Raw genomic sequence first — 27,800 nt, 5'->3', positions numbered from 1 at the left:
ATCTGGTCAATTCAAAGGGCCAGCTTAATTTTTTTTAATGGGAGTAATGTATTAACATAGCATTTACATTTACATTGCACTGTGTTGTTGATTAGACATGGAAATCCCAAGCCAAACGAAATCACCCATCATTTTGCTTTCCATAGGCTTGGTTGGAAAAGGTAACGCATCAACTAGACACATAATGTGGGTAATTCTCCCATTTAATTCAACATCATCAGGTCTTAGGGATTCGGGAGTGAGGAATTGCTTATCAGCAAACAAAGAACAACAAGGTCAGTTAGGCAGATTTCTTCTTTTACGTTTGTTCTTGAGGGTAAAAATGTAGTATTTACAACAAATTAACCCATCTAACATAAGTCAGAGATGACTGCTCTGGGAATATAACTCCATGGAGCTAGGTATTTTCTCTCTCCTGCATTCTGAACAGCTACTCTTCTTACACATGTAGCCTAAGGCACCTGCTGCAGGGAGTAGAAAGCTTGATTGGAGTTAGCCTTCTGTCTGCTGGAGAACAGAGAATACCCCAGCACTTTGGCTCAAAGGGGCTTTTATATATCTAATCTCATGCTTGAACATGGATAGTAGATAGAAACCTAAGCTTTATTCAAAGCCGGGGTGGCCAACCTGTGGCACAAGTGCCATAAGTGGCCAGGACAATTTCTGTGGGTGCCATGCAACAGACTAGGAACAGGCAGCACAACAGCAGATAGCACAAAGCAAGCTGGGTGAGCAGGCAGGGAACACAGGGAGGAAAGCAGGGAAGAAGTTTGGGTTGGGAGTGCAGAGTAGGGAGCAGAAAACAGAGCAGCAGATTGAGCAGGGGAAGGGGATCGGAGCAGCACCTGGGAAGGAGAGAGGTTAATTGTGACATGCCTGCCAAAAAGGTTGGCCCCACTGATTTAAAGGCACAATAAGAGTTGTTTTAAAGGGAGACTTTAAATCAAGTTTCAGGGAATCGTGTTACTTAAGAAGGTTCTTTCTTGCTGTTAAAGACCCAAATATTTTGGTCAAATATTTTAATATGACAGTACAAGGCTAGCTACTTGCATTAAAGACTAAACAGAAGGAAGGAGTTTATGAACTGGTTTCTGGCTGACAAAAATATGCAAGGCAGAGTCACAAATTCCTATTTGTTCAAGTTCTTCCTCTGACACCATCAAAGTCATTGGGAGAGAGATACGAATGGTTTTAAATAGGAAAAAAGTTCTCCTTACATTAGAAAATTCCAGTGACCGTGATTTGCAGGAAAAAAACCTTCCTCAGGAGATACCCTACTATATTTCTCCCAAGCAATTATTTCTACTGGAACTTACAGGCACTTATACTTGGTCAGACTCAGACTGACTTCAGAAAAATTCCAGAAGTTCAACAGCCTTTTTTAAACATGGTTTTTTGTAAAGACATGACAGACATCCCTCATCCCGAGAGGAAAAATGATGTATTATACAATCTGATATTGTTGCCAGGCTTTTCCAGCTAGCCTGTGGTCAGCAAGCAGGAATAGTCAACTACAACGGGTCTCAACTCACCAGACATATTTCTCAATCATGGGCATATGTAGGATTTAATAAGAGGGGGCAGGCTACACTGTTCCTCAAAACCATGGTAGAGGGTGGAGGATGGCGGTGAGATGTGGTTTAAGCCCCTGGGCCAGGGGCGAGCCCAGGGGACAGGTGCAGGAAGGGGGACCAGCCCCCTGCTGCCGCTGTCCCTGGCTGACCTGGGCATGAGGGAGTGGGGTACTGGTGGTAACGGCAGAGCAGGCCAGGAGGTGGTGTGCTGAAGCTTTGTGCTTCAGCTTGTGCATCAGTAAAAATGTTACCTGAAGTATGCTGCAGGGATGAGACAATTTATGCAAGGTTACTGTGACACTTTAAAGAAAAAAAATATTAGTAATTCAGAATTGAATGTTGGCTTCTGTAACACATCTTGAATGTTGTCTTCAGAAATTAAAAAAGGAACACAGAAAAAGTAGGTTTGTAAGATAATATTCAAAAGAAGTAAAGTTAATGAGAGGCAATGATATGGTCAGCTCTGTCCAAATAAGAGGAGGCAGTAGCAAAGACACCTCTGCCAGCAATGACAATCTTGAAAGACAAACCATTTTGAAAGTTGCAAAACTTCTCAAAAAACAGATTTAACTTCCTGTTTAGATGAACAGTTACTGAAGCAAGATTTGTCTGGCAGTCTCTTTCACTGGACCAACCATATAACTAGAAAAGATTTTATAGATTTTATAGATTTTGGGGGTCGGAAGGGACCTCAGTAGGTCACTGAGTCTGACCCCCTGCCTTGGGCAGGAAAAAGTGCTGGGGTCAGATGACCCCAGTCAGGTATTTGTCCAGTCTTCCCTTAAAGACCCCCAAGGTAGGGGAGAGCACCACCTCACTTGGCAGCCCAGTCCAGATTCTGGTAACCCTCACCATGAAGAAGTTCTTCCTGAAGTCTAATATAAAGGTGTGCTCTGTCAGTTTGTAGCTGTTGTTTCTAGTTACTCCAAGGGGTGCCCTGGTAAACAGAGCATCTCCTATCCCTTGCTGCCCCCCCCGATGAATCTGTAGATGGCCACTAGGTCACCTCTCAGCCTTGTCCTACAGAGGCTGAAGAGATCTAGGTCCCTCAATCTCTCCTCATAGGACCTTACCTGCAGGCCCTTAACCATACAAACTTTGAACCCTTTCAAGGTTATCTACATCCCTCTTGAAGTGCGGCGCCAAAAAAATGGATGCAGTACTCCAGCTGCGGCCTGACCAGTGCCGCATAGAGGGCAAGTATCACCTCCTTAGACCTGCTCGTGATGCACCTGTTAATTCATGATAGAGTGCAGTTAGCTCTATTGATTACTTAGTCACATCCTTCTCCCTAGGTGCAGTACTTTGCACTTATCTTCGTTAAACTGCATCCTACGTTGTTCTGCCCAGTTCTTCAGCCTGTCCAAATCTGCCTGAATCCATTCCCTGCCCTCCAATGCGTTTACTCTGCCCCATAATTTGATGTCATGTGCGAATTTGGACAGTGTGCTCTCCACACCCTTGTCCAAGTCACTGAAGAAAATACTGAACAGCACTCGTCCAAGGACCGAGCTCTGGGGGACCCCACTGCCCACATCTTTCCAGGTTGATACCGACTTATCCACCACCACTCTCTAAGTGGATCCCATCAGCCAATCCACCACCCACCTGACCGTGAAATCATCTAAGTCACAACTGCTTAGTTTTTTTTATGAGAATGGGATATGACACTGTATCAGAGGCTTTTTAAAAATCCAAGTATATGACATCCACCTTGACTCCTGCATCTACGCAGTTTGTGACCCGGTCGTTAAAAGAAACAAGGCTCGTCAGGCAGGATCTACCTCCTCTGAATCCATACTGGTTGCCCTTCAACATTATTTTACCTGCTGGACTCCCACAAATATAATCCTTAATAATCTTTTCAAAGGTTTCCCAAGGATAGAGGTGAGACTAACCGGTTTATAGTTACCTGGATCCTCCTTCCTCCCCTTTTTGAACCATATTGGCACTTTTCCTGTCCTCTGGGATTTGTTCTGAGCAGCATAAGTGCTCAAACAGTCCTGCCAGTGGCTCAGCTCTGACACTGGCCAATCTGTTCAGCACCCGTGGCTGAAGAACATCTGGGCTTGCTGACTTAAACATGCTCAGCTTCTCCAAGTGTCCCTTCACTAGTTCGGTGCTAACTGTTGGTGTGCCAGTGTCCCACCTGTGCTTGTCTATAGTCCAATTTGCAGACATGTCATTATCCATATTCAGGAATACTGATGCAAAAAAACTCATTGAATAGCTCAGCATTATCCCCCCTACCCATCACTCATTGCCCTAACCTGCCCTGTAGGGGTCCTATGTTACCATGCGCCTCCTTTTTGCTCCCTACATACCTGAAAAAGGACTTTGTTTTCTTTAATTTTTGTTGCCAGCCTGAGGTCCATTGCTGCCTTGGCCTTTCTAACTGACTCCTTTCAAGTGTAAGCCAAGTAGGTATACTCCTCCTTGGTGGCTATCCCATGCTTCTACTGTCTGTATGCCTCTTTTGTCATCCCTAGGCTTCCCTGGATTTCCCTGTTCAGCCAAGAGGGTTTCTTGGCCCCTTTGCCCCTCTTTATGTGCAATGGGATATTGGGTACCAAGTGCCCTTCCTTGTGTGTTAGGCACAAAGTGCCCTTCCAAGAGCTTATATACAACTCTTCCAATTATACAGTTGATTTGATAAGAGATATAACCAAATGAATCCTGCTTATCACATATCACCTGGACTGTCATGGCTACAAAACAACTTCTAATTCCTCAAGGGTAGTTTTCCCAAGCAGCCTATCTAGTCCTCTTATTGCAAATACATAAAATTTAAAGCGAGTGCTGGAATCTGAGCTTATGCATGAAACATTTTTATAGCTTACATATATTGGGTTAAAATCAGCCTTCACTGAAGTCAGCAGAAGAACAGCCACTGACTTCGACAGAGCCAAGATTTCACATATTGAATTTAAATTGATAAATATGAAGTTAAATCCTGAGTGGTGATTGATAACTGCTAAATGTTCTGAAGCAAAGCATACAATTCCCGAAATAAGAGCAGACAACTTGCGCTAAATGAGAAAGCCATCACAAAATAATATCACTTTCAAGACAGATGCACGCATGTGTCAGGTACATCAAGAGGACATTATCCAACACTGAGCTTATCTTTAGATTTGTTCTCACTGCCATTTCATTTCCCCTCTTAAGCCAGCTCAGTACCATGGTCTCAAACATTTTCAGAATGAGGACATTCAACAACTAAGTAGTTTCTTTGGTTTTTTTAAATGCATTATAGAGAGCAGAATTAGACATAACTATGTTAATATAAGTTAAAATACAATATCTATTTTTCAGAATCTGTCATCAGGAGCTGTCACAGCATTTTACAAGGAATTCACTATCCTCATTTACAAAAGGGGAAACAGAGGCAGAGCAGAAGTGACTAGGCCATAGTCACCCAGCAGTCTAGTTGCAAAACCCAATGCTCCTGAGTTCTGGGACAGTACTTTATTAGCCAAATGGCATTGCCTCAAAATGTCACCCTCTATCCTAGCTGCTGCCCATGCTCATGGTTCCTGTAATTTTCTAAGTCAAGAGAGCTATTCAGGGTGTATCCTATATTGTTTTGTACTCATCCAGTCAAATCTCATCCCCTAGGAGCCTGTCCATCTGGGCAATCTCTGTAACCTATAACCTCAAGGACTCCAGACCTGCACCACCCTTCTAATGAACTACAGTATGTGCTTGGCCACTAGGACCAGAAGGATAAAGAGAGTGTTAATATCCTGCCACGTGCCCACTTCTGAATCCTCTGCAGGTTTGACTAGGCTTAAACCAAGTTCACTGGTATTTCTGTGTGACAGAAACAGCTGATCCCAGCTTATCTCCTTATGTTTCACACCAGCAGGCATGTGCAACCCATGAAGCACTCCTTTTTCCAATGATGCAGCTGACAGCAGTAGGAATGTCATGCCAATGCATGTGAACACCACTACACTAGATGCATAGCAAACTGGATCCAGGGGCATCATGGTTAAAGACTACAGCAGAAAAGGGCTTAATTCATTCAACAAATACATTAATTCCATTTTTTTAGTTTTGTTCCTGTTTTGATGTCTCATCATTGTATCCTTTATCCTATTTTAACAACTGGCTTTTTTTTTTTTTTAAATAATACTTTCCACTAATTGCAATGACACTTCACAATATTGGAATAGCTGATCAGCTTATAAGATTCCACCCCCACCCCCGCTGAACTAGGTCAACAAGCTACTAATTCCACCAGCATATGCTTCTTTTGTTTTATGCCTCGAAGAACTTCACATTGTTTCTGTATTCACCTGACAAATACCATCACATGCAATCTCCAGAAATACGCTCTACATGTGTAGCAACAGTAATTTGCTAGTGCAAAAGAATGCCCCAAAGCTGTTTTGAAGGAGCTTTATTGAGGCAATAGCTACGAAGATACCACGAAGTCATTACTACAAAGTCATTCTGGTCACTAAATGTCACTGGGAGAGTTCAATAACGCTGGAATTGCACTTGATGTAGTGGAGCGTGTTGCACTGCACAGAACCAAAGTGGAATTCTTGTCGTACGTGGACGGTGAGGTGATATCCAGATTTCATATAAACAGGTTCTGCTGTAAGCCACAGTACTACAAAGCACTGCAAGGCAAAATTTAGGGGTTTTGTGGCTATGTCCAGTGGCTTTAATTATTCAAGAGAATTTATTATTGAAATGCTAGGCCACACACAGCCAGGGCACACTGAGATCTTCTGAAAGAAGCCACCTGATTGTACAGTGTGATGTGGAAATAATACTTTCACACACACGGGCAGACACTGAATTTTTGCAAACTAAACCACCCAGATACATTTCTTACTAAAAATACAGAATATAATTTCTTAAGTGGTAAAACAGTTATAAAGAAGCAAAGCTACCATACTATGGCCATTTTTATTATTTTTACCCCCTAATACAAGTCTATCTGTGTGTCACTGAAGAAAACAAATGAAGGGAAATAATGACTGCTTACCCTCACAGGTCAGGTACTTAAATCTCAGCATGGGAAATCCAGCATTGGGACCGCATCTTGACTTGTCCACAGATGCAGGCAACAGTACTCTTGTTCCAGGGCTACTGGTCACCAGTTCTTTAGCACAGTATATATTTAATTTGTGAGGTGCAAGCACTCATAGAATCAGGGTCGGAAGGGACCTTGTAGATCTTCAAGTCCAACCCCCTGCCTGGGCAGGAGAAAAACTGGGCTCAAATGACTCCAGCCAGGTAAGCATCAAGCCTCTTCTTAAAGACCCCCAGGGTAGGAGCCAGCATCACTTCCCTTGGAAGTTGGCTCCAGATCCTAGCCACCCTGACTGTGAAGTAGTTCTTATGGATGTCTAGTCTAAACCTCCTCTCCAACAACTTGTGGCCGTTATTCCTTGTTATGCCAGGGGGCACTAGGGGAAACAAGGTCTCTCCCAAACCCTTCTGGTCCCCCCCTAGTGAGTTTACAGATGGTCACCAGGTCCCCCCCCTCAGCCTTCTCTTGTGAAGGCTGAACAGGTTCAGGTCCCGCAGTCTCTCATTGTAGGGTCTGCCCTGTAGTCCCCGGATCATGCAGGTGGCCTCCTCTGGACCCTCTCAATATTGTCCACATCCCTCCTGAAGTGGGGTGCACAGAACTGGACATAGTACCCCAGCTGTGGCCTGACCAGTGCTGCACAGAGGGGGAGGATCACCTCCTTGACCCTACTTGAGATGCACCTGTGGATGCACAACAAGGTGCGGTTAGCCCTGCCAACCGTGACCTCGCATTGTCGGCCCATGTTCATCTTGGAGTCAATAAATGACCAGGCGGGGGATCAGACTTGAAGATCTACAAGTTCCCTTCCGACCCTACTTCTATGATTCTATGACTCCAAGATCCCTTTCTGCCTCCATGCTCTCAAGGAGGGAGTTTCCCATCTTATAGGTGTGCCGCTGGTTACTACTGCCCAAGTGCAGCACCCTGCACCTGTCAGTATTGAGCCAGAACTCAGTAGCACTGGCTTTCTCTATAACCTCTTTTTTAGTTTAGCTTAAAGCATGCTGTAACAGGATCCCCCTAGCAGCTCTGCTGACTCTGCTTCTCTCTGTCCTCCCTGGGTGCTGCCCTGGTTCCCTCATCTGCTGTACCTTGATGGGAAGTTGCCCTCAGATCCAGCAGAATGAGCCTTGTGCCACACTCTACCCTGCTTATCATTATTGGACCTCTTTGTTCTGGTCTGATCTTGGTACTTAAGTTCTTGAGCAAGGCATTGCTCCAGCCAACTTGCTCTCTGTTTCTCACTCTGGAGCCGTCCTCTGTCTAGCATGCTCTCCGCTGGCTGTACTGCACCAGGCGCCAGGCCCTACCTGGCTTTGTGGGCCCTTGCCCCTCTGTGCAGCCTCTCTCAGGCCCTGGTTCTTCAGTCACCAGGGTACCTGCTCATGGCCTCCTACTTCCCTATAGCCACACCAATGCCCTGTGGGCCAATGGCCACACACAAACAAACTCCTCCAAACTAAAGTACTTAATCTTTTCTGGGTCTCAGCAGACTCTCTCCCACTCTGAGCTGGCTCCCTCCAGCTCTCCTGGATACCTGCATTTTGCCTGTGGATTCCCTTCCACAGCCTCTGGTCCTCAGGGCTTCATTCTCCAGAGTTCATTTCTAGGCAGCCCTCTCTGGCTTAGGAGCCATGCGTGCTTACAGTACCTGGGCTCCAACCCTTCCACTGAGATTTTCTCCCCAGCTGCCCTTGTATAAAATTCCTCATAAAATCAGCCTGCTCCCTTCTGAGGCAGTCTGCTCAGCTGGACTTCTACTACTGCTTGGCTCCCTGGAGCAGCTGAGTGCAAGGCAGCCTGTTCATCCCACTGCTTACAGCTTTGTAGCTCCCATCTTTATCTTTCCTTGACTCCCTACTTTCTCACAGCTGGCCCCAAACTCCAGCCTGCAGCAGACCTATCTATTCTTCTGCTCTCTCAGGGTTAGGCGCCCTGGTTACACATGTGTAATTAAAGGACTTGCTTCAGTTAATGCTGCTGTATTTACCAGAATTCATTCCTCTTCTCAAGAGTTTCCACTATGGAAATTTCTCCATTAAAGGATAAACTGAGAGATCCATACACCAAGGTTCACTTAACTCCCATTAGGATTTGAATCTGGGTTGTGACCGACTAAGCCCATGTTATTAATTTGTATCACAGTAGCAGCTAAAAGCCCATTCACTGGGTGCCATTTGACTAGCTAGTAAAAAGAAAGAGTGCTTGTCCAGAAGAACTTAGCACTCGCAAGCTCCGGTGTCCTTAAACTGCAGGGATACTGGGCATCTCTTACAAATCTCCTGCAGAGAGCAAGGCCACTGGGACAATAGTGCAGGAATTCCCGTTCTCATGTTCTAATAAGCGTGCAGAAGTATTACATAACTCTGCTTCCTGGCATCTTCCTGAGGCTGTGAAGTTTAAAATTCCACATAAAATGGACTATTAAAAAATGAAGGCTTATATTTTTAAAATATAAATGTTTTTCCTCAAAATTATGAATCAAAATATCAGAGTACCATGTCCTGAATTCAACAGAAGTACAAGGAAAATTTACTTTAAATATATTCTGTCTCCAACTTGATGGAATTAATTTCCACTATGATACAACAGTTCTATGAGCTACTGCAGCCCAAACACAGCTTACGAGGTTTTAAACATGGCATCTTCACTCACCCATACTTGCCTGCTAAGCTCCTCCATTACCCTCAGTGCTTCAGTGGTGACTGGTATTAATTGGCATTTTTACATGTTACTGGGATACAGGGAGGAAGAGGCACTTTAATCAGAGTGGCTCCAAAAGCCACTTAATTAAAGCACCTGCAAAGTTTTGTGTATTAATGTCCAACCTTTAGATAAAGTGAACGAGCTTCAGTTAAAGCACCACAGTCCCCGCTGCCTTTTCGAAGCATGGAGACACTGATACACGAGGTGCAGAGGCTGGCTGGAGCATGCTAATTAACACACTCCAGCAGTCTTGAGTTTTCCCTTTTGAGTTCTTCTTGAGAAGCAAGTCTGACTGTGAGTAGTTCTATTTCACTCATTTTTGCCTTAGTGTCTACTGCTATGCCTATACAAAATAGGACGAGATATCTTGAAAAGCCTCACTTTAGCATGGTGACCAAAGGAACAATAATAAGAATCAGGAAAACTAGAACGCTCACACTGGTGAAAGCAGGATGGTGTAGCAATTTGTTTGCTCCCTATGTGAGCGGCCTAAAGAGTGCCAAGTTTGTAATTATGACTCGGACATATCACTGTTAGGAAACTTCATTAAGCAATCTCAGAGGTCCAATCTCCCACTACATTTTCACACTAATAATTCCAGAATTTTAATTTCACCATGACCTCTGACAAACAGCTCAGGACATACACATCTTGCTCCTGCATAAATGTTTTTATTTTGCTAAAAGCACAATAATGCTAACCAAATAAGCAAAAACCTGGCCAACTCAAAGTGTCTCCCGATGCTATACACAGAGATCCCTTTGAAGAAAGGTTAAATTTGGAGTTTAAAAAGAAAGAAAAAAAAATGCATGCACATTGCAGCAATTTACTACTAAGAAATGGATGGGGACATTAAACTATCTTGAAATTACTATTTTACTTTAGAGCTTTATCCTGCATGGTGCAGGGATCCTTCAGCTCTTCTGAAAAGCAATAGGAACATGAATGATCCAAGCACACAGAAGCTTTGCATCTTAAGGCTCGGGACAGACATTACACATAAACGTTAAGGGATCAGAAACTGGTTTAAACTTGTAACAGAACATAAGTTCAGCACGTATAAACCAGTTTCAAAATGGCCAAAACTGGTTTGAGATAAACCTGGCTGAATTAAGGCTTTACAATCAGACTTTACCGATTGAGGTCAAACCAGTTTATGGAACTTATGTCCCAGATACCTTCCTGGTTTAAGTTAAATTAGAGTCCTCCCGCATCCCAGCATGCTCTGCAGCCCTGGGCTAGGCTGGGCTGTCTTTTCCAGCCAAGCAGGATTGGTCCCACCGCTCTCCTTCCTAGCCAGAGCACTATCTCTGCTCTGGCTGGCTGAGAGAGGGTGGGGGTGGCGGACCCTGCTCTGGAGTGCTGCCAGGGGGACGGCAGATCTTGCCAGGCATCCCCAGCCCTCCACCCCACCCCACTCACTGCTCCAACAGCAGGAGCAGGAACAGGACCAGGGCCAGACCCTGGTAGCCTGAGAGGAAGCAGGGGTTTAATTCCCCCATTGAAGGTGGGGGGGCAGTGTGGGCACCAACAGGCTCCACTCATGCACCTGGGGTCATGTACCTGGGGCCATGGTGGCCAGATGCCAGTAGCCTGAGGAGGAAATGGGTAGTTAATCCCCCATTGCAGGCAGCAGGGGCACCGACATGGTGGCCTGGGCTGAGTCCCTCCAAGGAGTGGCCAGCTGGCTGTGGGGAGGGGGAATGTGACTTGGCTATGGGGAGAGGGGGAGCCAAAGCTAGTTATGGAGCCTGACTCACAGCTGCCTCCTGTTGCGGCAGCACGGTCCCAGGGGGCGGGGGTCAGCACCTGTCACCTCCTGCCTCCAGCCCTGCATGGGGGCCAGTTTGCAGGTGGGCTACAGCTGCAGCTCAGCTCCCCAGCCCCCTCCCTTTCCTGGAAGCAGCGGAGCAAACTTATCGAGGCAGGCAGAAGTGAAGCACCTGCCACCAACCACCTGCTCACAGTGGCACTGGGTGCTTGGGGCAGGCTGCTGTGGGCCAGGGGAGTGGGCAGTGGCAGGGGGGAAGCAATGGACTGTTACAGCTCAGTCCAGCCCAGCCTCACCCCATGGCCCAGGAGTGCATTCTGTTCTGGCTAGCCCCCCCTCACCACCCCCTGGGGCACAGATGGTGACTGGCCCATGGCAACCTGCCCCAAGCTCCTGGCACCACTGTGAGCACGAGGTGGGTGACAGGTACCACACCTCCACTGCCGGGAGAGGGAGGGGCAGGCTGCCAGGGGACAGTTGCTGTCTACGCCCCTGGGCCATAGGGCTGGGCAGGGCTGGACTGAGCTGTGGTGGTCCACTGCCTCCCCCTGCTGCTGCCCATGCTGCTAGCCCACAGCAGCCTACCCCAAGCAGGCAGCAGGTGACAGGTGCTTCAACCCCACCTGCCACAATAAGTTTGTGCTGCTGCTGCTGCTGCCACCACTGGTAGAGGGAGCGGGGTAGGGAGCCATGCTGCAGCTACAGCCTGCCTGCAACTTGTGTCCCCCATGTGGAGGTGACAAGTGCTGCCCCCTGAGGGTGCCCTGCCACAGCAGGAGACAGTGGTGAGCTGGGCTCTGTAACTAGCCTCAGCTCCCCCCACCCCAGCCAGGTGACATTCCCCCTCCCCACAGCCAGCTGGCTGCTCCTTGGAGGGACTCAGCCCAGGGCACCATGATGGTGCCCCCACTGCTGCTTCCTGCAATGAGAGGATTAAACCCCACCCTCCCTCTCAGGCTACTGGTGTCTTGCTACTGCAGCCTGAGTACACAAGTGGAGCTTGTCAGTGCCCGCACCGCCCCCTCTCCCCGCAACAATGCAGAGATTAAACCATTGCTTCCCCTCAGGCCTCACCCCCGCTCCTGCCACCAGCCAGAGAGTGAACTGGGGTGGGAGACTAGAGACCGGAGCCAGGGGCTACCTTCCCCCTCCCCCTCCAGGCAGATCTGCAGGCCAGGGTGGGGGTTTAAACCTCTCTGCAGTCTCACTCAGGCCTGGCCACACCCCTTCCCTCAACTTATTTTCCTTCAAGCCAAGGGCTTGCTCAAGCATCCTCCAGCTTCTGGCGTGAGCCACTGCAGGCATGTGTCTGCATTTCTGGATTCAAAAGTAAATGTCTATTCACTTGCAAGTTGGTTCAATCTATGCAGGTTAGCCTACAAAGACTGAATCAATTCAGGCTCTGACTTGTTGAATGCCTGCCCCTAGCCTAAGAAACTACTTAAAATTCACTAAGACCGATTTAAAATGAAAACACATATGAATTTTAAAATGTTACAAACCAGCTTTCCACTTCGCAATTTACACCTCATGGATACTCTTTTAGTAAAATAATGTAGACCAAATAATCTATTTAAAAATATATCACCAGAGTTGTTTAAAAATGAAACTACTGAGTTTTACAATCATCATAGGGACCACAAGCAACAGGAGAAGCATTTCTTCAGCCAAACCGAAGTAACATATGCATTCGTAAATTCTTTTGCTTCTACCAAATACAACAATTCTGAAAATTTGACCAAATTTCACACTTGTTCTTAACTTGTAAGAGGCATACGTGACAGAACAGAAAACACAGCCAAGTAATGTATTATTTTTTTGAGACAATACATCAGTCAGAAGCTAACAACATGTTTAATCTGACTGTATGCATCCAGCAAAAAGCAAGACAAAGCCTACTCAGCGAAGAAGGTCAAGCAACCAAAATATATTTACTATTATAAGGCGGAACTAATTTTATAAATATATGAAGGATAAAGGAAATGATATAAAAAAATTCATTTGAGAGACCCTATAAGGTACCCAAAATCTGCATTTGGTAAAAAAGGTTTAACGTGTTATAATATAAATTATAGAGCAGGCAATAATCCAGTGTCTGCAGGGGATGGACTTGATGATGACAGCTCCTTCCCCTATGTCACTTTTGTGTTTAAAGAGTTTTAGTCTGTATAGTTCCAAATTCTCAAGTTCTGTGCAACAGCATTAAAAAAAACAGGCTCAGACCAATAAACTTTTTCTCTTTGATCAAAGTGCAAAAAAGCAACTAAAACAGCCTACATACTAGCAGGTAAATGAGAGAACCAACATTCAGTTTTAATCGTATAAAAAATGTAAGATGCTAGCAATAACAAAGGAACAAGATGTTTTAAAAATACAGTTCATAACCAGTAGGTATTCTTTTAACCATTTGTTTACATTTTGCAGCTAGAACTCGGATATGTTTGTTCACATATGTTAGGAACATCATTCAAGAAAGGCACTGAAACAAAGAATCAGATTCTGTATCTTTTATACGACTATACAAAATGTTTTATTTTAAGAGAGCAACTACAGGTTCATAGGACTCAATATAAAATAGGTAGTAAGATTCATCTATGGTCTTATCTTTAACCTTTCACAGAGGAAAAAGGTCAAGTCCCAAGTCAAAAGAATAGTGTTATGAAAAATCATTCTTTTTAGTTGGTTCAAATTATTTTTCACTCCTTGTAAGTACTGAAAAGTCAAGGGTAGCCAACCTGCAGCAGATGTACCACAAGTGGCACAAGCAACCTTTGTGTGTAGCACACAGAAGATAAGGAAAGGGACTGGTACTGAAATAGAAGAAATGACCACTGATGATCCTGAAAACAGGACATTTTCTATCCTACTGCAGCAATCAAAGTTCTTGCCTTTCTGCATTTTCAGCATCACCCAGGAGCCATCTCTCTTTTCTACATGTCAAAAAGAGCCCATAGCAATCAACTCAGAAGCAAATACTTCGACCTGAAATTTCAGTCTTCTTTTATCCTAAGCAATACTGTATTCAATACAGCATAAAATGTGTAGTTTGAAGAAATAATTGAAGCACTTCATTTTTCAGAGATATTTAAACTCTAAGGCTAATCAACAGATGCTGCCAGTGGAAAAAATGAGAGGAAAAATTAAAGAATGAAAAGAATCAACCCTAGTAAGGTAAGATGGGCAGCTAAAGATTGGAAATTGCAAAAATAGCAGCAAGCATTCATACCAGGACAAGTGTGTTTCTACAAAATGCTATTGAGCGTACACCTGTAAAGAAAACTACAGAATGGTTTGTCTAAGTTCCTTATGATACCATTCAAAAATATCAAGAAAAAAAGAAAAAGAATATTTTTCAATTACTTGGTCAAACTAAGAGTGAAAAGATGAGAGAGCTTTCCAAGTGCAAATGTCCTATACTGTTCAAACACTGGCACCCAGCACACTGCACCACTCTTTCAAGTAGAAGTCACATTAAGAAGTTCATGACACTTTGCTTGAACATTAAGTAATTCAGAAGTAGGAGCCCAGGATGAGACTTGAGAAAGTTTCCCATCACCACCAGCAGCTTTATGGTTGACTGATGGTAGAGAAGGTCACTTTGCCACTGTCACTCAGACAAATCACTGGCATAGGCACAGTGGACTATAGTCGAGTGGGCAAAGACAACCCATGGGCTGGTTCCAGTGTGCCAACTGATTGGATCCAGCTCATGGGTTGTCAGCTGCAAAGTCACAGGATCAGGTCTGCATGGAGCTGGTAGCTCTGGCTGCTGTCATGCTGGGCTGATGGGCACAATCTGGCCCCATACACAGCTTACGCCAGCCCCCGTCCCACGCGCCGGAAGTAGCACTGGGTGTCCACCGGCATCAGCTGTGGATGCTGCTCGCAGGTTCCTGGCAATTCCCAGGCCTGCAGGGCAGCAGCAGCAGCATGGAGGAGCCGCAGAGCAGCCCCAAAGTGGGCGCCAGGGGTCCAGAGCTGGAAGGGTCCTGGCAGCAGTGAGCGTGCCTGCTGCTGGGTCCTGCTTTTTCCCCAGTCCCCCACCACTCATCATGGGCAAGACTGCCTCTCTCTGGCTCCCTCTCCCACCCCCCCAAACCTGCCCCTACAGCACATCCACTCAGCTTATACCAGCTCCTGGCCTGTGCATCACTGGCATCAACTGTGGATGCAACCAGCAGGCTCCTGCTAGGGATCAGAGAGTCTGCCCAAGCCCCTCTTCAGGGCAAAAGGGCAGGCTGGAAGCTGAACCTATCATCCATGCCCATACCAGATCCCCATTGCCTGTGGCCCCATTCCATATAGGGAGATTTGGTGAGCTGTTGGGGGGGGGGGGAATGGGGCGATGCTGACCTGTCTTGTGACAGCTTCCCAAAACTTTCTATGTGGTCCGTAGGCCCAAATAATTGCCCACCCCCACTTTATATCACTACCACCTGGGCAAAACCAGGATGGGATGCAATTTAACTCCAGCATGTTACAGTCTACTCTGGTGATCCAAATTGTGGAAGTTGAGAATTTCCTAATTACTGCTAACCTAGAGTCACTATCACCTTGGACTTCTTGCCTGACAATACAATTCTCATGGACGTAAATTGTTCAAGCTCTGCCCCATCCCCCTTCCTGCCTTCTATTTACAGCACTGACTTTCTCAGCTAAGTTAAAACATTCCTTTGATTTTATACATATGTGAGAGGAAAACGCCCTTTTATATTTCACTCTGAAGTTCCCAATTTCTCTCATTAACACAGATTGGCAGAGCCAGTACAGCTCTCTACTGGTACAAGCAGGTGGGAGTGTGTAGGCGAAGCGATAGGGTGGGAGAGTGCAAGGAATGATGGATACTGCTTCTAGAGCTCTGTAAATTAATTTAATTAGCAAGTGTGTGCATGGGTTCAATTAGAGAAGTGTCTGACAACCTCTAGTGGCATATGTGTGCTTAGGAGACAGCATATAGGACAAAACACTTATCCTATAATACTCTGTCTGTATGCTTGCTGCTAATGATCAGATTCTTCCTTTGTGACAATTCAGTACAGTGCAACATAGGTGGGAGGTTAAAATCCAGGTATTCACGTTTAAACTTTTTACACATACACACCCTGGCTAACAAACGATCGAAAACAGCCTTCAGGTAGTAATCAAAACTGCTCTGAGCACGCCAATGAAATTGTGGCCAGATGAGCTGTGGTCTTTAAGTGACCCACATTATACTAATAATGCAGTAATACACTCGTTGAGTTTGCAATTTTAGTATCTAATAACTGTACACAGAATAAGGGAAGATAAATACATTTGACACTACAGGCCTCAGTAAAGTAAGCAAACAAAGGCTCTCCTGGCTGCAGTTATGTAGTAGCCACACACCTGATTGTCTTGTCGCCTAGCTACTACAAGGCTGGTTTGGGCAGTTCAGGCAGTTACCTGACAATAACCCACGCTTTTCTTTTCTTTTCTTTTTTTAAACAACAAAGTACCGTATCATTCCAGATATGACAGTTGTCAGCACTCTACAAATTCATGAGAGGTGGATAGGAGATTGTTATCCTTATCCCACTGCAAAAATAGTCTCTGTAAAATTAATAGCAACCTGTAAACAAAAAGACTGGAATAATAAAAATGGGAAAGGCTACACATGCGCATGCGCACACATCTCCAGAAGAGAATATAGCTTGTATTGGATGAATGCCTCTGATTTTATTATCATGCATCTATTTCATAAAATTTTATTTCCAACAGCTGCATGTGATGAAAAAGATTTACACAAATCAGTCAATTTAAGCCTGCAGGAATGAGATGTAAATTATCCAATATTATCAAGTTATATTTTATTGGGACCTTAGGCAAACTACCTTGGACATTCTCAGTCAGTATTTAATGGAGAATAGTCTTCAAAATTTAAAACAATTAGAAGTATCTACTCAGAAGATGATTAAGAAAAAGCTTGCATGGAAAGTAAATTAGTTCTCACATTAAGGAAAAATTATTAGAGAATCTGCCAAGACAAACTATGACCATGCTTGCTTGCATGTCTAAGCAGATTTTAAGTCAAATTTTCTATAGCTACTACGTTTTAAAATCCAACGTTTTAAAATATATGTTTAGTGGCATGGCCCTGTCTCCCTTCTTTCCTTGGCCCCTCACAGCATGAGCGTTTTTATTATTTATATCATAGTTGATTTCCGCTCACAGAGACGCTTGTACTCTGGTGATGAGTTCAGAATAAGAACCTAAATATAAATATCACTCTGTTTTCTTAGTATTTGGTAACATGGAGCAGTTTGAGCCCATCAGTGCTGAAACAGGAAGTTTAATCACAGTGGCTAAAAACAACTGTATACCCATCTGCCCTCTTCCTACCCACACAAAGCCAATACCCACTCAAATAATTCATTGTTCTCATACACACTTGCTCCCACTATTGCTCTTGGTGGGTGATATTTTAGATCATTGCAGGGCAACATTTTGGCAAGCATGCCACAAATTAGCCCTGCACCTTCCTCAAGCACCACCCTGATCTCCTACCCCTGCCTTATCTGCTACTCCGCTTTCTACTTCTTTCCCTGTCCTCCCTGGCCAATCTGCTTTGTATCCTGCCCTATCTGCCATGCTACTGCCCGTCTCCTCTCTCATCTGCCACATGCCACACAGAGGCTGCCTGTGCCACCAGTGCTGTAGGTTAGATAATAAGAATGACTTTCTTCATAAAACTAAAAAAAAATCTGTTTAAAAATCCTTCCTTCATGACAGTTTGGCTCCCTGAAAAGAGTCATTGCTGTTTGCTGCTACAGTGCTTGTAGCAGTTTCTCAGCCACCTACTGTGGTCAAACCTACTTTTCAGCAGTCTGTAATATTTTGAATCACAGGATATACCTTTCATGTCTATCTGGGCTACAAAAGTATAATTCAGAACCTCACCCTGCCCAGGATGTTACGCTATATTTTATACTTGATTTAAATTTCAGCTATTTTCATTGCCTCTTCTCTTATTATGTAGTAACAGCAATGTTTATACGGGGCAACGGTCTAAAACACTAATTTAGAGCATCGGACTATGTAAAAAAAAAAAAAAAAAAAAAGCAGGACATTATTCCTGTTACCCTTTTGTCTTTACTTCCTCTATTCTCTAATTGTTTCATGGATTCATAGATTGCAGAGTCAAAAGGGACCACAAATGATCATCGTGTCCGACCCCCTGCCCCCATCAGAACAACCCCAGCCAGGTGTCTATCAAGCCTCCTCTTGAAGACTTCCAAGTTAGGTGATAGTACCACCTCTATTAGAGGCCCGTTCCAGATTCTGGCCAGACCTACTGTGAAAAATGTCTCTCTTATGTCTAACCTGAATCTACTCTCTACTAGTATGTACCCATTATTCCTAGTTACTCCTAGGGGTGCCCTGGTAAATAGCGCATCACCAATTCTGTGTTGTCCTCCCTTGATAAACTTATAGGAGGCTACAAGGTCTCACCTCAGACATCTCGGGAAGGCCGAAGAGATCCAGATCTCTCAACCTTCTCTCGTAGGGTCTTGCATGGAGGCCACTAATCATATGAATGGCCCTCCTCTGGACCCTCACTAGATTCTCCGTATCCCTCTTGAAGCGCGGCGCCCAAACCTGGACACAGTACTCCAACTGTGGCCTGATCAGTGCCGCACAGAGGGGGAGCATAGCCTCCCTCGATTGGTCGTGCATCTGCTAATGCACAATAAGGTGTGATTGGCTTTGTTGATGGCTTCATTACACTGCCGGGTCATGTTTATCTTTGGAGTCAACTACGACTCCAAGGTTCCTTTCAGCCGCCAAGCTGCTGAGGAGGTCATCCCCCAACCTGTAGGTGTGTTGGGGATTCCTCCTCCCTAGGTGGAGTACCTTACATTTATCTCTGTTGAACTGCATCCTATTTCGTTCTGCTCATTGATCCAACCTGTCCAAATTGGCCTGTGTCTGCTCCCTGCCCTCCAGTGTGTTAACTCTGCCCCATAACTTGGTGTCATCTGTGAACTTGGAGAGGGTGCTCTCCACACCCTCATCCGAATCGCTGATGAAGATATTAAATAACACTGGCCCAAGGACCACACCCTGCGGGACACCACTGCCCACCTCCTTCCAGGCCAAAAACGACCCATCTACCATCACTCTCTGGATGCGGTCCCTAAGCTAGTTGGCCACCCACGTGATTGTGTAAGCCTCCACTCCACAGCCTGCTAGCTTCCTTAAGAGAATAGGATGCGAAACTGTATCGAAGGCTATCTTAAAAGTCCAGGTAAATGACAGCCTCAGCTCCAGCGTCAAGGCAGTGTGTGACCTGGTCATAAAACGCTATAAGGTTTGTCAGGCAGGATCTACCTGTGATGAACCCATCCTGGTTTCCTTTCAGCATCATTTCCCCTGCTGGGCTTTCATAAATGCGCTCTTTAATGATTTTTTCCAGTGTTTTCCCAAGGATATAGGTAAGACTGACTGGCCTAAAGTTATCTGGCTGATCCCTTCTCCCCTTCTTAAAAATAGGCACCAGTTGGCCCTTTTCCAGTCTTCAGGGACCTAGCCAGAGCACCATGAGTGCTCAGCCGTGCCACTGGCCCAGCTATGACACTGGCCAATTCCTTCAGCACCCGTGGGTAGAGGTCATCTGGGCCTGCTGACTTGTACCCAAATGATGGTCACTATCTCCCAGGTTACTGTGCACTCACAGGTTACCCACAAGATCATCCCCTGTTGCTAAGACCAGGTCTAGCAAGGCATTACCCCTGCTGGGACTGGACACCTCCTGGGTTAGATGGAGGTCCTGCATGCAGTTTAAGAACCTACGTGAGCAGTTTGTTTTGGCCGTCTGCTCCTCCCAGCAGATGTCCGGGTAATTTAGGTCCCCCCTGACCACTGCCTCTCTTGCCTGAACAGCATCTGAGAGCTGCCTGGAGAATACCAGGTCCAGCTCATCATTCTGATGAGGAGGTCTGTAGTAGACCCCCACTACCAAGTCCTTTTCCCCTGGATCCCCTGTATCCTGACCCACAATACCTCGGTATTCCCCTCCTCTACCCCCACCTTGACAATGGAAGTTGTGTACTGCTCCCTAACAGAGAGCTACACCTCCACCTTTTAACCACACCATCTAGTCTATACAACCTGTACACCTCAATGCCTACCGCCCAGTCGTGAGTAGATCCCACCATGTTTCCGTTAAGCCGACTAGGTCATACTGGGTGCTAGCAAATAAGAATGCGAGCTCCTCCTGCTTATTCCCCATGCTCCTGGCATTTGTGTAAAGACACGTTAGCCCCCAATGGGTACTCGTGGTGCCCCTTTGCCTTGATGTCTAAAATTGTTGCTCACACTCATTTGTTGTATCTTGTCTCGCGCTGTTGCAGTAAACTTGTCCTCTTAAACTTTCTATCTCGTAAGTGTGGCCCCAAACCTGATGGCACCTCAACAGGATTGAAAGTAACCATCTCCTCCCCTTCAAAAGCTTTTGAGTTTACTGGCAGTTGTAGTTGAACAATTTTCTGCTTGGTACCAAAGATCACCGACATTCCAGGTATAGTCCTGCAATTTTTACTCAGATAAAACTCCCACTGAAGCCAAAGTACTTGTGAACTTGTTGCTGTTGCTTACATCACCATTGAGCCAAGGAAACCCACCACGTGAGATGCTGTACAAATGGAGAAAAGTGGCTCATGCTCTTTTTAAAAAGCAAATGTTTTCTCCATTGTCTACGTTACCTTCTTCGATTGCTCTAACTCTTCCATTTTTATTTCTGCATAAAGCAATACTGGGCACAGGATTTAAAATGTGGTTTTAGCTGTACAGACTTCATACAAGACTAGTCTGTGACATACAGCTTGATATGCTTTATCTAAACGTGACAAAAAACTTGCTGTTTTCTGAATTAAGCAAAACAAATCCAAACACACATTCTCTGTAGCCACCCAAGAGGAACAAGACACTTCAATATTTGTATCATATCTTCCAGATAAGAATATGGAATAATTATCCTTCACAAATAAAAGCAAGTAAATATATCACAGGCAGTATCAGTTTACAGGTTTCCCTGACCAACCACGGGGGTTAGGTTCCCCAAAGTTTCCATGGTTGGCAAAACCGGCAGGGCTGGGGGAGCAGGGCTGTGGGTGAGAGGCACTGGCAAGGCTGGGGGGGAGGAGGGGAAGTGAGAGGCACCAGCAGGGCTGTGGGGGCATGGTGGGGCATTTTCCAAATGTACTCCCCCTTCTCTGAAGCATGGATACTCAAAACCATGGCTGGCAAACCCGAGGTTGGCAAGGGAAACCTATACATGACAAAACAGATGAAGATGGAACACCCCCCTGCACCCCCTACTTCATAGTTTATTGTCAATCAGCAACAACTCAAGAGGATTTAATTGTGTTGCATGTCCTTGCCTGGGTCTTGAAATGAGATTTAAGAAAACATCATCAGGGAGGCAATCTGCCTCAGAGATGCTGTTCCAGATGGTGAGGACAGCCTGTGAGAAGGATCCAGTGCCCACTAAGGAAAAGGTTTTCACAAACAGGGGAAGCATTAATTGGCTATAATGTAGCAAAAGCATTTTAAAATGAAGGGTATAAAAAAAGAAGCAGCTAGAGGATAGAAAGGGATGACTGCCCCAGCTAGAAGCATAGGAAAGCCAGTTCTAGGGAGAATTTTGAAGTATGAAGAAGTTCATTAATAACATATTCTGAAAGCCATTACAAGCCACAAAAAATTCTGAGGAGTAAATATATACCCTCTACCAAAGGCATCTGTGAGTAACAGTACTGTTTGACACCTGCACATTTTGACTTGGATCCTTTGGAGGAAACATACTGGTAAGTGTGAATGGTGGGCACCCTTAAAGAGACCAGGAACTGAGAAATGAGTAAGAATGACAGCAAGGGAGCTATTTAAGACTGCTTCACATATAGGTGACAGACTGAGTTTCAGACGTGATAGACACTGGAAATAAGGCCATTCAAAATGCAAAGCGAATACCTATTTTAGGCTGTTATCACTGGGTATGAAAGAAAGACTGGTGTCAAGCACGAAGATGATGGTGGAAGGAATTTTCATCAGTAAGGGATTCAAACAGCATCACAGAGTTATTTAACATAAAGGACAATATAGGTGCAAGATCAAATGGAAAGAAACTGATTGTGAACCAACTCTGGAGACAATATATACACATTAGAAACGTGATGTTCTGAAATGGTCTTCCAAGCAAAATGGTGGGGCAGGGAGCCTACACTCCTTCAAGATGAAAGTCATAAAAGTATAGGATAAGCGACAGCACATCTAGTATCCCCGCGAGACGCAGAAAGGGAAGTTGGCTTCTGGGTGGGTTACCTGTATAAGGGAGGTGCTCCTAGCAGCTCCCATGTAGGCTGATAGATCTGGCTTACACACACAGGGTCAACCTGACTGCCAGATCTGGGGTTAGGAAGGAGTTTTTTCCATAATCATATTGATAAGAGCTCTTAAGGGGGTTTTGTTTTTAGTGTCAGTGTTGTTTTGATTTTTTGTCTTTTTTTTTGTAGGGGGAAGGTTTGCCTTCTCCTGTAGTACAGCAGCGGTCCCCTTCCTGAGATCATTTGAGTATCCCTGACCTAATATACTGAATTCCTTTACATGGCACTGCTGCTGCCTTCTCTCTTGCTCTCTTTTTATAATACTTTCTTTTTTTACCAGGTGTTTTGTGGCTGTCATGTGGTGTGCAAGAGAGGCCAGAATGGATGCTGTTGTGGACAAATGGTTACATGCAAACTCAAGGGACTATACATGATGGCTCAGTAGGTCTCTTCCAGTCCTACTGCAAAAGAAGAAAGCACTTCAAAAACAGGAGAGGCCTGAGAAATCAATCCCTCGGAACCATTATTTAAAGGAAATACCTGTTTTCATAAATATAAATTTTTACAAACTATACTCCTGCATACTTGTCAAGTAAGGACTTTTTTGTGTGCATAAAGTCTATATTTAATAGCATTATAATTTTGCCCCCGCTAGCAAAACTGTACTGTACAGGACATATTTATTTTCTTTTGAACACCAAGTTGGATTAGCTGCTAAAATAAACAGGTGTCCCATACTATTGCTTACCCTTATACCTCTCTCTCACTGTTATATGGTGAACTCTGAAGATTATCTTTCCTATCGTCTATACCTAGGATTCTATGAAAACTGTGACTCTTTTAACAGCATATGAGCTAACTCATTACTCAAAAGGCTGATATTTTAAACTTCTAAATAAGGTAAGTAAATGTAACAGCTTTAATAAGACCTCATGCAAAGAAGAGACTACATTTGGTGAAACTTAAAAAACAGGTCCTTTGTCATCAAGGCAAGCAGAAGTATACCCAAACTGAAAGCAGCATTCTGGAAAATAATTGCCCATTGCATATTTGTAATAACAGAACAAGAGACAAAAATAATGTAATACAGACAATCACTTTAAAAGCAACTCCTACAGCTGTTCTATGAAGAACATAACAAGTCAGAAGATTCATATTTTCACTTATTTGAAACTGAGCCACAACCTCGTGAGTAAAAGTCCAATTTAATTCCAATTTCAGTTATATATTTTAATTATATGTATTGAGCCACAGAAAATTCAGGTCCCTTTCCTTCTGAACTTAGGCACAGATTAATTTAAATATTTTTTCAAAGGCTCATATTTACCTGATGATTCTCTGAGCAGCATACTGATGAAGTGAACGGAACTGTGCTGACATATTTGCTAAGGCTGCCAGACAATTTGTATGAAGGTATTTGTCCTGTTGGAAAAAGAGGGGAAAAATACCATGAAACCATTCTTATCAGATACACTGAGACTAGTCATACAAAACCATTCGAAGGATTGAAGCTTCCACTGCTTAACAAAGGTGGTCTTTTGTTAGAGTGGAACTGCACTGTGTATATTTAGGAACGTTTAAAAGATTAAGGTGTGTGTTCACCAAACAAGGCTGGTCTCTTGTACCAGTTCCATAGTATGCACCAGTACTGATATTTTAAAATATCACAGATGATGCCTGGTGAGATGGGAAGCAAAACTGATAAAAGTTAGAGGAAAACTATTGTTATCGTCTTTTATCTCTTTCCTTTCCTCTGTCCAACTCTGCACCCTTAGGACAGAGGCAGACATTCAAAAAGCCTGAGCATGAATTGGTTCAATCTTTGCAGGTTAGTCTAACCTGGCTACGCTGAACTGCTTTGTAACCACACAGACATCCCCTCTGGACCAAGAAAATGCACTAGAGCAGTGGCTTTGTTAAAGAAATCCACAATGCTAATAAAACTGCGAAATCCACAGTCCTCTGGGGACTGTAATATTCATTGATCCTGTTCATGTGGAAAAGACAAGTGAACATGGATTACACTATACCTCAATATGAAGAAAATAATAAATCTTAAGCAGCATACACCAAGGAATGATTTATTGTAGCACATATTAAATGTGGTGGGAGGTGCTCATTGTAGGCTCACTTTTTGTGAAAAATTACAAGTCTGGGGCAGAAAGTAAGCTAACTACATTATTGACGAGTATTATCGCTAGGCAGGGATTTTACTAACCCTTCACATAATGATTCCTGTCCTTAAGAAGTTAGTCTCAACTTCTCAGGATTAAAATATGCATTTATTCTCTTTAAAACTTATACAGACTCTGAAATGCTACAAACAGAAGAGAATGTTCTTAGCATCTAATTGAGCTAAACGTATTATAGCCTCTGGCTCCTTCTGTTACTTATTCTGCCAGGATCCAGAAACCTATATATTCTGGCAGTCACTACAGGAGGCTGAAATTAGACATATATGAACACTCCATTTCCTCTGTCACCTGCATTTGCATGGCCTGGAATGAACATATAGAGAATTCCAACATAAGTGCTATGAAGTACAAAGTACAAAGCTCCTCTTTTAAGCAAGAAAATTCATTCTGCATTGCTGGCTGGAATATATCCCAGGATGTTCAGAAAGGGAAAAAAATCTGTTTCTAACTGGACAGAGAATATTTTAGCATAATTACTTACTTAAACTGAAGGATAAATTTAATGGCTATATGGAATTTCATACCCAAATGCAGGCCATTTAGAATAAATTACTTTTCAAATGGCTCACAAACCATTATTCTTGTTTATAAATACTTACTTGAGAAAGTAGTGCTTATTTTTCATCTGATATAAAGCCTGTAACTAGCTACCAGTCTCTTTTTGTCTGTCTGTGATCTCACAAACTAAGGACACCCATACATGTGCTCCAGGGGAGGGGGGAGGCAGTGTTTTAATTGGAGAAGCCTGGGGAGCTGCTCTAAGTAAACTGCCTGCAGCATCTCATGTATTCAGTGTCCTGTATTGCAAAATGGTAGCTGGGGCAATTTAACTAAAGCTTATTTGACAAGCTTTAGTTAAAAGCACCCTGCCGCCATTCTGAAACACAGGGATGCTGAATACAAGAGACGCTGCAGCATGCTGGAGCATTCTGACTAAAACACTCCAGCAGGCTCGATTAATTGAGTCTGTTCCAACATTTTCTAACCAGAACATGTCAAAGCATGCATGGAAGTGCCCTAGGGTTACAGGTGGTTAATACATTTCTTGGACTTGTTATGTGATTTTTCTTGTTTGTTTGGCATGGACACATACGTGGCAATTTTTTTTTTTTTACATTCTCTGATCCAGTGTATTGTTAACACCATGCTTTGGTTAACTTACTGCAAAAATATTTTCAGCCATGAAAGATACATGCAGAAGTCTGTAACATAGCTGTATGTTTTGCTATATAAATCTCGAGAGAAACATAGAGAGTCCCTATTTTGAGGGCCCACAAAAATCTAACCTAAGGAAAGAAAGCAGGGCAGGATGGCACCTTAGGCTAAGTACAGATGTTCAAAAATCCCTTGGAAGAAAATGCTCTAACTACTGCACTTTACTTAAAGGCCAGCAGGTGGGGGGTGCACCTGCACACCTCCCAGGAGGTTGCTGAAGCACCCACCAAAGCCCTGGCCACCAAAGCCCCGGTGGGGATTGTCAGCAGCAGCTGGGGGGGCGGGCATGGAGAAGGCGGAGGGAAGAGAGCCGCCTCTGCTGCACAGATCTGGCCCTCTTCCCCCACCACAGAACCCAGCCAACAAGTGGCGGGGAGGCCTTCGCAGCAGGGCACTCCTTTCCCCAGCTGTGCTAAAAACAGCAGCGCAAGTTCCCTGCACCACTTTTCACTGTGCCAGGAACTCTGCCCAGGGTAAGAAGGTAGAAAAGGAGTCCCCCTACCAGGACATTCCCCCTCACCCCCAAGCTTTTCAGCTTGGCCCTTGGGGACAGGGCTGGGCCCACACCACAGGGGGGCTCCTTTTCCACCCCCTCCTCCTGCCAGAGATGCCTGGCAGGGGGAACATGCCAGCACAGCAAAAAGCACTGCAGGGGATTGTGCAGCACCACTGTTGGCTACAGCTGGGGGAAAGGAGCCCCACTCCTGTGGGAGAAGGGTCCAACCTGGCCCCCAGCAAGACCTCAGCTAAGAAGCTTGGGGGGTACCCAGCAGGGCGACTCCTTTCCCTCATCTGCAGCCATTAGAGGCAGCATGAGTTCCTTGCTCCACTTTTTGCAGCACAGGAAACTCTGGTGGGGGGGAACAGTAGAAAGGAGCCCCCTGCCACGGGGGAGCCCAGCCCAACCCCCCCCACCCCCTCAAGACCCCAGCCAGAAAACTGGGGGAAGGGAGCATGCCTGGCAGGCTGTCTCTCCCTCTCCCTCCCTACCAGGATTTTCCACATAGCAAAAAGTTGCACAGGGAACTCACGCTGTGGCTGCTCCTGCAGCTGCAGACAAGGAGCACCCCCACCCCCAGCTTACTGCTGAAGTCTTCGGGGGCTGGGCCGGGCTCCACCATGGCAGGGAAGCTGCTTGTCAACTCCCCCCGCCAGATTTCCCAAAGCAGCAAAGTGGCGCAGGGAACTTGTGCTGGCACTGTTGTCTGCAGCTGGGGAGAAGGTGCACCACAGGACCAGGCAGCAGCACAGACAGAAACCCCCTTTCCCCCCTACGCATTCAGTGTAACATCTGTACCTAGCCTGAGAGACTACCTAATTGAGAGGCATAAGATTTTCTCGGCAACAACCTACTTCATTCATAGCATCTGACAAAATAGGTTACTGCCCATAAAAATCTCATGCCTCTCTGAATGAGCTAGTCTCAGGTGCCCTGCCTTCTGCCTAACTTCAGGCTAACACACCTAATTATGTCTCTCTATGGGGAGAAGACAGGAAATGAAGTTTGCTATCTTCAGAAAGCCCACTACCCCTTGCTTTTGCACAGGTCACTTAATGATATGCACCAGAACACAAAAACTTAATTTTTAAAGTTGTTTCTGAACAGCAATGATTTTTTTCCCATCCCAGTTACACCATCAGCTGATAGAACACTATTAATTAATAAAAGCAAAGCTAAAACCATACTTCTGGACACTTTAATACAGGTGGAAAGTACCATCTATAATACAGTTATCTGGGAGGCTAGTATTTCTTCTCTGACCTGAAGTCTGTTATTTTCTTTCAGGAACCAGACATAAGTAATACATCTGGGCTAAGAATTTTTGTGATGAAAGCAACTACACAGAACTACCATCAAACTTATTTAACAAATTTAGAAGCAGTTAATACTGTATTTAAGTGCTGCCCTCCCTTGCCTCTTTGCCTGGGTGCCAATTTGCTGCA

The 27,800-nt window shown here is 44.7% G+C and overlaps 1 protein-coding gene across 1 annotated transcript in view; it reads right to left on the bottom strand.

The window, feature by feature from the left end:
• The window catches only part of DYM (dymeclin), a 337,064-nt gene that overhangs the window by 156,306 nt on the left and 152,958 nt on the right, over positions 1-27,800 (bottom strand). The window contains exon 11 of the mRNA XM_019531678.1: positions 23,774-23,868. Coding sequence (XP_019387223.1) covers positions 23,774-23,868 — 95 coding nt within the window. The remainder of the gene's footprint in view (positions 1-23,773; positions 23,869-27,800) is intronic.

The sequence above is a fragment of the Crocodylus porosus genome, unplaced genomic scaffold (assembly GCF_001723895.1).
Source record: "Crocodylus porosus isolate Cpor-Errol unplaced genomic scaffold, CroPor_comp1, whole genome shotgun sequence".
Classification (NCBI taxonomy): Eukaryota; Metazoa; Chordata; order Crocodylia; family Crocodylidae; genus Crocodylus; species Crocodylus porosus.
This window is presented reverse-complemented; position numbering and strand designations above follow the sequence as displayed.